Here is a 13778-nt window from a genome sequence, read left to right as displayed (position 1 = left end):
TGTGAGCTCCTTTAGATCTCTACTCATGAAGAGTGGATGAAAATATGATTTCATCATTACGTTTATACAGATCATCTCAGTTTTCTGTGTTGCTCAGATTCCTGTTTACCTAACTAGCACATTTGCAGAAAGTTTCATGCAGTCACTGTGGGATTTCTTTCCTCTGCATCGTTGGTTTCTTTAAAATTTTATTTTATTTTTAGGTTTTCTTCAAACAGTTGTCATGGGCTTCTTTGATTTTTGCTTTTATGATATCTGCAAGTCACAACAAAGTATCGACTTCTCTTTATCACTTCTAAACACTTCTAAATATAAATTCATAAGTGATCAAAATTAAAGAGGAAAAAAGGCCTGATCTTGGTGGGACCTGGTTCATAACTCCTCAGTGTTTTGGGGCTGGCAGCCCTGTAAATTGGGAACCGTCTTGCAAGTCATTTAAACTCCAGCTTTGATTAGAGCTATTAGTTTTGCCAGACAAAAGGAAGATATTTTCCTTCTCTTCCTGTGGGAAGCTTCAGAACAACATTTAACTGCCAGCTGGTCTTTCATGAGCAGTCTCAGATTTGAAATGTATACATGCTTAACCTCGAGCTCTAAGCGCAGATGACTGCAAACTTAGCTTCCCACTGGGCTGCCCCCCTTTCTGATGGCTGAACTGTTGTTCTCTCTTTGTTTGCTTATGTTGGAGGCTGCTAATGCTCAAGAATTAATGATGGCAGAGGGGGAGACAAGAACATTACTACCGATTTGTAACACAGCCTTGATAGCCAAACGTAGTTTGGCTGAGTGTTCTTGTAGGTTCTGGAGACTGGATCATTTTTGAAGGACAAACTGCTCTTCCTTCTTTCCTCATCAAGTATTTGGAGATTATTTTCTTTTCCTCTGGGAAGGATTTGCTCTTAAACCTGCTGTTTTCAAACAAGCAGCAAAATGCTAAATCCGAGACTTCTTTTCTTTATACCATTGCTTAACTCTGCTGACTTACTGGTTTTGCACCCTTAATTTTTTTCTCCACTTCCAAAGTTGGTTAAGGGCCAGCACAGAGACTTCTCTTGTGATAGGTGATCCGTTTTTGATGAAAAGGAGAGACAGAAGCGGTCAGTTACCAACAGTTAAATATTCTCAACAAGCTGTGTGAAGTGCATAGCATTGCTGTAGCACCCTAAAGCTCCAGCATCTCAGAGCTTGAAGAGTTTTAATACTGGAAGCAGTGTTGGCACATACCCCTTATCTTGAATCAATGCTGAATGTACTCTGGGGTTGCAGATTCTGCACAGCAGCACAGTTTCAGTATTAACAGCAGTGACATTAATGTTAAATCATAGGTACTGTGCACAGAGCAATGGCTGGTGATCACCTTCCAACCTAACATGAAGAGATCTTTAAATCAAACTCTAGGTATTTTTGTGAAGAACTTGATAGAGATGTTTTTTTTATTGAATATTTTACTTTCCACTATAATAACTCTCTTTGGTCCCATGAGGTAGCCCCTGGATTCTTGGCCTGCCAGCTGTATATAGGAGGAAAAGGAGTCCTATTTGCACCAAAGCCTATCACAGATATTTCTTCCCAGGTGGTAGCCAGACCAGTTGGAGAGACTGGCTTCTTACTGTGTACTGTAGGTAGAATCTGAACAGCATAAGCAAAAACCCATTTAAAAATTACACAGTTGTGAAAGGCACTCCAGAGTTTTCCTGTCTTTCTGCAGCTCCATGTGCTTTCCCTTCTGCACCTCATTCACCAGGAGGATGCTGAGGACAAAATGTCGGGGATGATGTATTGCAGAGGAGGGGGGGAGCCTGACCCCTCCCTCCACAAATACAAATGTACCCCTCCTCTCTGTTGTAGGGGACATTGCCTGGCAGAGGGGTAACATTTGAGCTGAGCTCACGTCTTTTGTTAGCCAGAAGGCTTGATCCCTTTCCTGATCATAAGTTCCTGTGCCTTTTTCTTTGTTCTGGCACCTCCTGAAAAGCATACCCAGCAAAACCAAAAGGGAATATTTACTGCCAGTTTAGTCATCAGGCTGGGCCAGTAGGGGAGCAGGACATAGCAGAGGTCCTGCAGCAGAAGGAACGATGGGTAGGACTGTCTTTCTTGGCAGACTTGAGCTATTGCATCAGCTCAGCTGTCAAGTCTAACTTCTGCTTCAACCTTGCTAAAGATTGTAGGCACAAAATGAGTCAAATGAGTGATGTTTACCTGCTCTTTATGAGAAACTTCCCTTACTGTGTACCAGATGAGTTACAGGTGCTTAAAAACGCTACAGGTAATAACACCTCTATTCACAAGATCAGGTAAACAGTCTTCACACAAGCAGGGTTGAGAAAGAAATAGGTTTTTTTTCAGAGCAGGGTGTCCAGAATTTCCCCATTAGCTGTACTAGCAGCTGCTTTGTTAGTTCTGCCCCATCTCATTTTTGTGTTTTAAGCACACCTGCACTTACGCCTAGGACATAAAGCCCCAGATTTTCAGGTTAATTGCAGATTTGGACTAGTGTCAACAGATTACATTTTTTGTATATATTAAGCTCAAGTAAATGGAGGCCTTCACATCTGGCCAAGAGTGCACAGCAGTGTTGGTTTGTGTTCTCTTGGTAGGGCTGGGAGTAGTTAGAATTAAACATGAGATGTAGCAAAGTTACAGGCAAAGAAAAAAATGTGGTGTGTACCATCAAATATTTCTGAACAGACAATGTTACTGGATGAGTCAGAGGCTTCAAGGCCATGTTCCCTGTGTTGGGTGACTCTTGTTCCAGGGAGCTCTGGACTGTTGAAAGATCAGCTAAGAAAAGGTGCTTTGGTTAGAGTGACTGCAACATTATTCATGTTTTTTAAAATAAATAGATTAAAACAAATAGCAGGTGCATTAGACCAGATGGAATGCATGTTCTTCTATCCATTGCAATAACTTGTTAGTATGAAAAACAGTGTTTTGATGACCTAGATAGGCTAAATACTTCATGATGGGCCAACAGCCATTAATAGGTTGTTGATAGAGTATATTTTTCACTTGTGGTTATGCAGTCTCTTTCACAGCATCATTGCTCATACCTTGTCTGTACATTGAGGTTCCTAGCATAGATCAGGGTTCTGTTGTACCAGGTATCACAAAACCAGGTAAGAATAGTCAAGAACTTCAGTCTTGTGTTTCTAGTCTACCTTTTCATGGTCCTGACAGCCCCAGTCCTGTGGTGAGCTTTCTACTCATAGAATCATAAAATGGTTTGGAATGGAAGGGACCTTAAGGATCATCTCATTCCAACCCCCATGCCAGGACACCAACCAGACCAGGTTGCTCAAAGCCCCATACAGCCTGGCCTTCAACACTTCCAGGGATGGGACATACTCAGCTTCACTGGAGAACCTGTTCCAGGGCCTCGCCACCCTCACAGTAAAGAAATTCTTCCTAATATGTACACCTACCCCTCCTCAGCCTAAAGCCATTACCCCTTGTCCTATCTACAGGTCCTTGTAAAGTGCCTTTCCTGCTCTCTTGTAGCCCCCTTTAGGTACTGGAAAGTGCTCTAAGATCTTCCTGTAGCCTTCTCTTCTCCAGGCTGAACCACCCCACTCTCTCAGCCTGTAATACTGATAGTAGCTGAAATCTTTTGGAAGGGAAGTCTGTTGGAGGGAGGCTGATAGACTTCCCTATTTGTTTGGATGGGGTTAAGTGCATGGACCTGTTTCAGTCACATATTTAGTGCTTCTTTGTGTCTGTGTTTGACCATCAGGTAGTTCAGTGTGGACGACTGAGCCAGGGTTATTGCACCATTGCAAACAAATATTTCCAGACTTTCAAAATTAACTAAAAGGGTTCCAACTCTTCAATCCAAAATCCATCAAATCTGTTTAATGGAAAAAAAAAAAAAAAAAAGGTAGCTAGACAGTACTTTCGTGCAATTTTTCACCTTCTGTCTCGAATTAAAATATTTGGAGCTGTGGTGTCTGTTCTTAAATCCCTACCCCCACCAGTAATTTTGCTCATATGTTATCCATAAATCTTGTCTGTTTTAAATGTTCCAACTAATAGTTAGGCAAAACATTTAAGCATAATGCTATGATTATCAGAGTCCGTTTTTTGGCAGCCTGGGTGCTGTTTTTCTTAAGTAAGCACTGCAGTTTATCCTGATTAGAGATATGGAGGAATTATTCCTCTTCTCAGCATTTTTTCTTGTTGCTGTTGTTGGGGTATTTTTGTTTGGTTGGTTTCTTAATATGAGGATTTAGGGGTTTTGCATTCATTTTGCAGGAATATAATGTGTGATTTGGCTGTATCTTTGAAGTGGTAATATTATAAATCTCCCAATCACCATTGCCCAATCTGTTTTAGCATTCATGTGCCTAATTTCTATTTGTAATCTGATTACTGGCTTGAGCTTCTCCGGCTTGCAGCCTATTGCTATGCATTTACTGTACTCCCTGGGACGCGATAGCCTGACAGCTCCAGTCCTGTGCTATGAAAAATCTCTCCACGATATTGCTAAGACAGGCCTAAGGGCTGTGGCTGGTTGAGAATTAGCTGCTATTGTAGTTTCTCTTTGCCGAATCCTTTGTTTGTGCAACCATGTTCAGAAATCCTTGGATCTCCAGCTATGTGGGAAATGTTAAATACTCTGAGGAGCAAGGTAAGAGTTCCAAGTAGATAAAAGAAAATGCAGTTTGTGTGTGTTTAATCTCTCGTATATATGTGTGCATGTGTAAATATTGTTTGACTGGCTCTCCTGCAGCTGCATTAGGTACTTTAGCAATCAGTATGCATTTAGTCACCTAGGCTATTTTGTTATTTCCTAAAGGACACTTTTGAAAGATCCGATTAGATGGATCTTTTAATTAGCTTAGCATGCCACCGACTTAGGGCCTTTAAATACACTAAGTAACACTGGAAGGTTGCATCTACTTTTTCTTTTTAGAGTCTTCATTTTAAATTTCCTATATATTAAATTATTAATAGTGGTTTTATCCAGTAGTTTGCACCTAAGAGGGAAGGGAACTCGACTGAACAAATGGTTAAACTTGTGAACAAGTCTGATTTATACTTCAGTAAATATACTCTTAATTTTAAATAAAAATATTTAAAACTGCTTTAATGTGATTATGAGAGTGTTTAGAATCCTTCAGTAAAAACCAGAGCAAAATGCTGTTGTAAATATTTTCCTTCTGTCTATCAAGTACTGTGAGGGTGGTTTTTTAATCTTTAAATTAACCATTGAATAAGACTCTGCTAAACTGATGTTTCTTCTGTGGGCATATTTATTGTCTTTTGATGCAGAGTTGTTTTACTTTTCCTCCTGTGTTTGTATTTAAGACTTCCATATTGTGGTAAGTAAGTTTTATTGGACTTTAATCCCCCCACATGGTGTTTAATTTGAACAGGAGGAAATACATAAAATATCAAAACTGTGTAATGGAATTTAATTGTCTGCTAAGTTTTTCTGTGTTTGGGGTGTAGGGGAAGATTGGAACTCACCCCTGTGAAACACAGCAAAGTTTTAAGATGATTTTGAGGCATTATAGATGTGGTATGTATGAATGTTACTGAATGTGTTTCAGGGGTAGCAGGAGCCAAACCGGCTGATGTGCCCCTCTCAGCAGCCCTTCTCCCTCCCTGCTCCCCGGGAAGCATGCAGGCTCCTTTCTTCTGTTCTCATATTCCCTCCCCACTTTTGGCTGGGGTAGCAAAATTTCTCTGTGGTCTGCTTGTGGTTTTCATGGTGGACAGCTGTTCCAGTGCCAAAAATTCTAGGATGGGTTGTATCCTGTTAGAACAACTATAAATTTAAGATATGCCTGGTTCTGATTAGCTAAGCTGATACTGAGCTGGGCTGTGGAAGTTAGTGCATAGTCCTCTCAAAGTAATGTAAATCTGGCCTTTTTAGAGGATCCGTATGGCTCAGAGTATTCTTTTTAATGTTGCAATGTAAAATATAATGATTTATATACCATTCACACTGTTTTTCTTATAATACTCTGTTTTGGTCTAACAAGATGTTTCTGTGTAATCTGTGTGCTTTATTCTCCATTTAATGGAAAGATAAAATTAATGTTAACAAAACCAGGAAAAAGTTGCCTATTAAAAGTTGAAGAATGCTATTAGCAAAGCTGCTTGAAATCTGCACTGACTTGTAGCAGATGCCTAAAAAATGCCTTTTTGCACATTTTAAGCTTCTTTATCAAGTCATTAAAATCATCTTTCTGTTACTTTTTTTAAACCTTTTTTCAATCTTTATACCTGTAGATGTAGCAGAAGGAAATGGAAGAGGATAAAAAGTTTTGAAAGGCATAGATAAAATGTACATTCTCTAAATTAAGACCCATATTGTCAGCTATAATAAGCTTAATTAAACCCTGTCTGCAAAAACAAGAGACATTCTACCCAGACTGAAAATCTTGTGCATAAACAAAAAAAAATTTTTTGCAGTTAGATCTTCTTTGAAATAGTTAAATCTTAGCTCTGAGGTAGAGTAAAAGGAGTGTAGCTGCATTTGAATTGTTCTAAGTCTGCGTCTGTCTTTGAAAAAGAAAATGATTGCTGTATCAGTGGCCAACTGTTTATTAATTTAGGGTCTTGGGTAGCAGATTTAATACAGATGGAGACGGAAGGCAATTTTTCATTGGCAGTAAGTTGTCAGTAGCTCCATGTGTTTTGCACAGCAGTCCCAGACCAGGACCTGCTCCCTGGCTGCTCTAAGGTCTCTTGATTGCATCCTCAGTGAATGGAAGAGGGTACTTGGAGCACTGGTCCCCCTTGCCACTGGTTATCATTTAGACCCTCTGGTGACGCAGTTGATGCAGAAATGAAAAACTTTTATCTGGGAGAGGGTGGGGTTGCTTGTTATGGTTCACACAATTTTGGGGACCTAGAGGCTTTGTAATACATACTTTTTGAGCATAAGGCTGCATCTGACACAATTTTGCTCTCAGTGTAAACATGTGTTCCTCTGTGAAATGCATGTTGTAAGGCAATGCAGAAAAGAAAGGGAGCTTCCAAACAGTAGACAATCTTCAGAAATATTTCTGTCATGGATGGTGTAATACTGTTGCAAGAGATCCTCAGCTGGACATCTCTTGGCTTCTGCAGTGAATATGCAGTTTTCATAGTATTGCCAGGCTGCAGCCAAAAGGGCTCTTGTTGCTCGCAGCATTTCTCGTTTGCAGAGTGCTTCATAAACATGTCCACTGCCCATTTTGTAATCTGGGAAACACTGAGTTTAAATGATCACCCCAGGCTGCAGTGCTGCACCACAAATATTAGGAGTAGAACATGGCAGTTGCATTAAGTGTTAATGCTTTTGATATGCCTGCTGTCTGTACTCATTTTTGCAAGGCTTTGGTTTTATCATCATCTTGGACATGCCAGCTGGTGCTCCTTTGATTAGAGAGAAGGCCTCTGCACAGTCTTTTGCAGGGGAAAAAGGCTATGGTTGGAAACTATAACCTAGTTTACCAAAAGTTCCCCGTTTATTACAGCATCTTCACAATGGTGTGGTTTTTTTTTTCCTCTTTCACAGATTTTGCCAAAGGAAACTCCATCAGATTTAAGCCTTCACGACTGCTCCTAAGGAAGAGAACGTTAAGGTAAGGTCCACTTTTTCTTGCCCAGTGAAGATGACTGGTTGCAGTAAGTTTCTGTCATTGCTTGAATCTACAGTTATTCTTTTGTCAGGAAAAATGATTATTGGCCCTCTCACAGGACCAAGCTTTTGCTTAGAGCAGATGTTCTGAACAAGCATTGAAAACACCAACTGCTTCCTAAATAATGTTAAAATTTATAGCTGACATTGCTAAAGGGAAAGTCCTACTCTTCACTGAGCCTTCTGTCATTGCAATGCCCATTTTTCCTTGCATGGCATGGACAGAGTACAGACATGAAGTGTGAACCTGTCTGTAAAAGCAGGTGGCTGAAGTGGGTGAATTAATTATACATCCTTGCATGGAGCAATTGGGGGGAGAGAGAAGAAGGGGGACACTGCAGATGAATGGACAAGTGGTGTTGCATCCAGTCAGGGCTGTGCTGCCTCCTTGTCTGCACTCTTAGGGCACAGTTCCACAAGGCTGAGTAAGGGGATACAACTAAACAGTTAAGCAAGATGGCTGGTCACATTCCCTCTCTCTTCCCATCCTTGCTCCAGCTGCTTTGGGTGCCCATATTTGTGCTTGCTGGACTCATTCACAATGGCACAGAGAGGAGGTCAGGAGTTGGGAACCCACTCTTACCCCAGCAAGCAGCTGTTTCATTGGCTCAGCTGTGCAGGAATCCCCCTGCCAGAGGTGCCAGAGGGGCACAGGCTCATGTTTGCAAGCTTCTTTTCAGTCAGTGCACACACCTAGAGCACACCTGGTTCCCTGCCATGTTGTTTCTTAGGTCCTGCAGAGAGATGGAGGGATTAGGTTTACAAGACACACTGTGCTGTGAAAGCACGTAGGGGAAAGTAGCAATGGGAGTAGTAGAGAAGGACACGACTGTAGAATGGACCTTTTCCATAATAGTCCAGGGAAGGAAGTTCTCCTGGAGGCAGAGAAAGAGAAGAAAAGTGAACACCAAGCACCTAGCTAGCAGGTATACCAGTGGATTTTGTATTTCAATCATAAAATCTCAGTATATGCCATACCTTTAAATGGGATGGCAGGTCAGTATTACCAGTGGCATTTGGATCAAACTTTTGGTTGCTTTTGGGCATCTAACTAGGTTAGTGGGACAGCTATTTAGAAACCATATGCTGCTGCTGCAGCAGCAGATGAAGTTTTCAGCCTGGAATCCCTGATGTACAGCATGCAGCTCACACTTTGGAAGTTGCCAGAACTGTACAACTACTGAGACTGTCAAGTACTCTACTAATGCTGCATTATACATTGTTTTTAAACAAAAACTATTGAGACTGTGAAGTATTGTTGACTGTGTTTTAACAGGAATCATCTGAATTCCTGAACACTGGAGAGTATAATGAGTTTGTTGGGAACCTGAGGCCAAGCCGTACACAAACCCAGTGTGAAACAAACTGGTGGAACCTCATGCTGTTGATTGCATTTCATGAACCATGATCTCAGGCTATATTTGAGGCAAGGAAAGGACAAGAAGCTGCTCTTTCAGTATCCAGATTTAACAGGGACTTCAAGAAAGAATTCTTGCAAACTTCTAATTTATTTATTTATTTGTTTATTTAGAGAAACCCATGTACTCCCTAATTATTTCGATAATAAATGTGCATAGCTTAGCTCTTAAGTGCAGTTAATTCATAGTGCTGCTGCTCAGAATATGCACCTAAATTTGTAGCATGACTAGATGTAGTTGTGGGTTCTGGATGAGTTTCTAGAAGAGGGTTTTGGATGAGTTTGAAGGTATGATATATTTGGCAATCCAGGTCTGACTGTCTGGCTCTGCTTAAGCAACTGAACTGATGCTGTGACTGCTCCTCCAGTAGAGAAACTAATAAGGCAGGGAGACATCCGGAAAGATCCCTTTGAGGAAAAAGGGAGGTCTTGTTAACGAATTATGTATGAGTTTGTCTTTTAAAACACTTAAAAGTGGTGATGAGTAGCCTTCTGTAAATTTTTTTTTTTTTTTTTTTTTTTTTTTTTTTTTTTTTTTTTTTTTGCTATTTGGAATTGCCTTAGCATCCTTCCAACTCAATTTAGATTCCTAATGAGTGTTCTTATTGAACACTGTGACATGTCCTAAATATGCCTAGTTTCATTTTTAGAACTAATTTGATTTATGTGTCTATAAATACTCAATTGTTTGGCTTGATTCTGTCATGTTCAGAACAGTGCTGTCACTGAATCCTCTGTGCATGGGAAAGCAATGTAATTATACATTGGATTAAAACATTTGTTTTTTCTCATGTGAAAATATTTAAAACAAGCAATTCCACCTGCATCTTAGCAAGAAAGAGCGAAAAAATGTGTCTGAAGAGATAAAACTCCTAAATTGTGGATAAAATAGTATATGAAAATTGTTAATCTTTAAAAAATAAACAATAAAGGTTGACAGTCTGTCCAGAGGAAAACTATGAAGGGACTTTCACAAAGCAGATAACCTGTGATGCTGTGTAGTGCAGCGAGGGTTAAGCTTAGGAAGTTTGTGGTTATTTAAGGAATTTTAATGAAATCTGCCAGTGAGCAAAGGTTGCAAGCCACCCTCTGTACAAAGGAGGAGGGAGCTCACATACTGGAAGAACTGGATGACCTTGAGGAGTAATAGAAAAAGGATGTAATGTAATAATACTAAGTGCACAGTTGTGCATTGGGGGCTGATAAATTTTTCTGTCACTTGCAACTGATGAAAGCAAAGCCTTTGCATATTAGTTTCTCATGCAGGATTGAGCAGCCAGTATAGTATATATGTAAAAAGGCAAATGTGTTGTAGATCCCAGCTTTCAGCCAGCTAGTAATATAATAATGCTTTCTCTATTAAAAAATCCTATTTTCATAAGATATTGGTAAGATCCAAGTCTGCAATTAAAGACTACCTGATTCTGGTCACTGTATACAAAAAAAGATTACTTAAGACTGGAATAAGTAGAGAACATTTTAACAGATAATCACTGAGACTGAGAGCCTGTCTTGAGGAAGCTGAGTACATGTAGATAACCTCTGTTAAGAAAAATAAGTAAAGTAACTGACAACACTGGCAAGAGAACAAATGGATAGAAACCCAGTGACAGACATTTAAACAGGGTTTAAGGGATCTCTGCCTCCAAAGTCCCTAGAACTCCCTTGAGGGAGGAGCAGGAGTGAATTGTTTACAAGCAATCCAATAGTATGGTTGCTTTTAGAACCAGCAGGCTAGTGCCACTCCTGATTCCATGATTTTACGCTTGGAAATTCATATAGGAATTAGGCATAGTGGTGGGTGTTCATGCACAGGTAATTTAAACAAGTATTTTGCTGTTTGAGTGAATGCTTTTCTGTATAAAGTCCCTTGTTTAGGGAAACTTAAGGTGCTGCACTGTCACAGGCACTATGAAACCCAGTGGAGATACTGCTAAATAAAGCCCAGGTATTCAAAAGTCATGAGCTGGATCCTTCAGCTTTTGTCTTAATTAAGTTGATTTGGCAGAATAAATTTGGGATTGGTTTATAGCCTTAGGCCAGTATTATTTGCATTTTTCAAACTCATCCTCATCTAAAAGGAATGGAATCTGCTTTCAAATGGGAACTGGGTATCTCTCCATCCAGGGTTCTCCAGAAGCTGTGTCTGTAAGAAAATACCATATTGTCAGACTAGTAAGAATTACAAGTGTTGGCAGTGTGGGGTTAGGCATAGAAAAACATCCAGTTAGCTGTCTGAGTCTCTGCCCAGTCTCAGATGGCACATGGATCCATTTGCTTGTAGCTACTGTATGCTATTTTTTCATTGTGTTTTGATTTTTGTTTCGTTCAATTACAGTGTGTTTGCCCTGTAAGGATACACAGTTCTCTCTAATGGACAGCTTATTGCAGCTCTTCATCTTCTATTTGCTATTTTCTGTGGTGGCTAACACTGCTTTTTCTTGGCAGTACCTGGAATGATTTCTCTAAGTGCAGTTGTTGGAGACAATTTGCAGCAGGTGGCATGGTGCCTGGTTGTGACACAGCCCAGTTTCTTCATTGTCATTTCAAGGATTTTATTCTCCCCTCAATATCTTAAAAAGGAATGTTATTCATAAATGATAAACAAGGAAATACTTAAGAAAAATATTATTAGTTAATATATGTTAAAACTCTTTTCAATGAGAATTGTTCTTTGGAAATAGTGAGTACAGAATTCATACCCTTGAAAAAAAGAAAGCCATTTAAAATCTGTCCTAAGGAATGATTTTCCAACAGTAAGACTGTGCCCTTTTTCTTCTCAGAATGACATTAAATCATATAGCACATCACTTCTGTGACAAAATGAAGAACCTGGGACCACTGTGAGGATTTGTATCTGTTACACCTGTCTACACAGTTTACTAAAGGTTTTAAGACCATTTAAAGTTTTCCTTTGCCCAGCTGGGATAGTCACAATGGCAGAATACAGTAATTTGTTCTCTATTTTTAGTGATTGAAGAAAAGAAATCTTGCTTACGAGGAGGAACACTTCCTCCAAAAAAGTCTCTGTAGACAGTTAGTACCTACCTTAGACCACTATGACACCTACATTTTACAGTTAAAATTTGTATATTTAATGAAGATATTTAAAGAAATATTTTGTTTCATCTAAATGGGCAGTTTTCCTGTTTTGAAAAGACATGGTATAAAATTAAATGATCTGATACTCCTATTAGCATATTATAAACCATGTAAGATCCGGAGAACAGTGCAATAACAACTGGGTAGTCATGCAGAAGACTTCTAGGTGGAGTGTACATGCAATACTACGTTTGATGGCATGTTTTAGTATTTATGAAGAACCATTCAATATAGATTATTTTAAATGTAATTGCTCAGTAGAGCATTTTGAAGGCAGTCTCCAGTCAGTAATTTAATGCAAAAATGTATCAGAGTCAGTTCCAAGCAGGTTTCAAATTATGTTAGGTTTGGATTTCTGAGTTTCTTTGGATTATTTCTTAGCTCATTCTTATGGAAAATATTTTCTTTGGTATCTCTGTTAGACTGTCTTGCAGTAAATGGATTGTGTCTTGGGTTTATTTGATTTGTAGCAGAGACATCCACAGTTCTGTAAACCAGATGTTGTTTTCAGTTTTCAGAAGGAGTTCTCATTTGAAGATAAAGAAGAACTTGCAAACAGCACAAAGGATATTGATGCTAATCTCTTAGCAGTACTTCCGAAAGGTAGGTAAGGGAGACATATTATAAACACAAGTGATAATTTAACAGCATGTGAAGTTTAGTCTGTGCAAGTACAAGGCACAGTTAAAATCACTTAGGTGCAGATGTTTTGTAAATGAGTTTTCCCTGTGAAGTATGCATGAAGGATGAAACAGGATGAACCACTATGCTCTTTTACGAGACCTTGCTACCTCCCTGCTTCATAAAGTTCACCTTTGTTTACCTGGTTTCAGTAGGTTAGTAGTTGAAATTCAAAACTTCAGTTAGATTGTACAGTTAGATTAATCCCGAGTTCAGAAGTATTAACTTGATTTGTTAAGAGTCACAGCTCTTTCCAGGCCCCTTTGGTGGTTGGTAGAGTCACTGTGCTTGCATGACCAACTGACTGCACTTGAATTTTTGTCTTGCATGCTAAAGGGCCTGCAGTACATATAGAGTTTAGTTTTGGGGGGGGGGGGGGGGGGGGGGGGGGGTTAGGGTTTTTTTTCCAAAATTCTATTATAGTCTGAATAATTTCTGAAGAAAGCAGCAGTTGCATCTTTATAGTTTGACACAGTTGAGGTGGAGGCAAGAATTAATTGGCTTGAATTATTCAGAAAAAAATCACAACATGCTTGACCCATAAAGGGTCATTTGACTGAAAAACTATGTGCAACTAGCACAAAGATGTTCCCTTCATTCAAGGATGTTGTGGACCTGAGAACTTTGATTAAAATTGTGTGTGTTCTGGTGATATTTACTCTTTTCAGACAAGCTACAAGGCTAAATGCACTAATCCCAACATAAAGGAACTGACTTGCTCTTTTAATGTCATTCATTGCAGAGTTCCTTTAGAAAGGAGCACTTCTTCCAGCATAATATTTAAGTGCTATTTAAGTGACATGCTTGCTTTTAAATGTAATCATTACAGATGTTCCGAAAGAAACATTGTTGGCAATGGTAGACTTTTCCATTGTGTTAATTTTCCTCAAAATGAAAATATATGTACCTGTGTTGCAATGGTTATTTACCATCTCTGAGAAATTA

At 39.4% G+C, this 13778-nt stretch overlaps 1 protein-coding gene across 19 annotated transcripts in view; it reads left to right on the top strand.

Moving 5' to 3' along the window:
- Positions 1 to 13778, top strand: part of SVIL (supervillin) — a 134485-nt gene that overhangs the window by 62755 nt on the left and 57952 nt on the right. For 18 of the 19 annotated variants that reach the window (XM_032100675.1, XM_032100684.1, XM_032100604.1 and 15 more), the window contains 2 exons: positions 7511 to 7577; positions 12664 to 12755. Coding sequence is in view for 16 of the 19 variants with exons in the window: in XM_032100604.1 (XP_031956495.1) it covers positions 7511 to 7577; positions 12664 to 12755 (159 nt within the window). In the remaining 3 variants the exon portion in view is untranslated. Of the gene's footprint in view, positions 1 to 4417; positions 4628 to 7510; positions 7578 to 12663; positions 12756 to 13778 lie in introns of those variants that run through there. The other variant, XM_032100614.1, reaches the window with a different exon arrangement.

The sequence above is a fragment of the Corvus moneduloides genome, chromosome 1 (assembly GCF_009650955.1).
Source record: "Corvus moneduloides isolate bCorMon1 chromosome 1, bCorMon1.pri, whole genome shotgun sequence".
Lineage (NCBI taxonomy): Eukaryota > Metazoa > Chordata > Aves > Passeriformes > Corvidae > Corvus > Corvus moneduloides.
The sequence above is the reverse complement of the archived record's forward strand: the minus strand, read 5'-3'. Positions and strand labels throughout refer to the sequence as shown.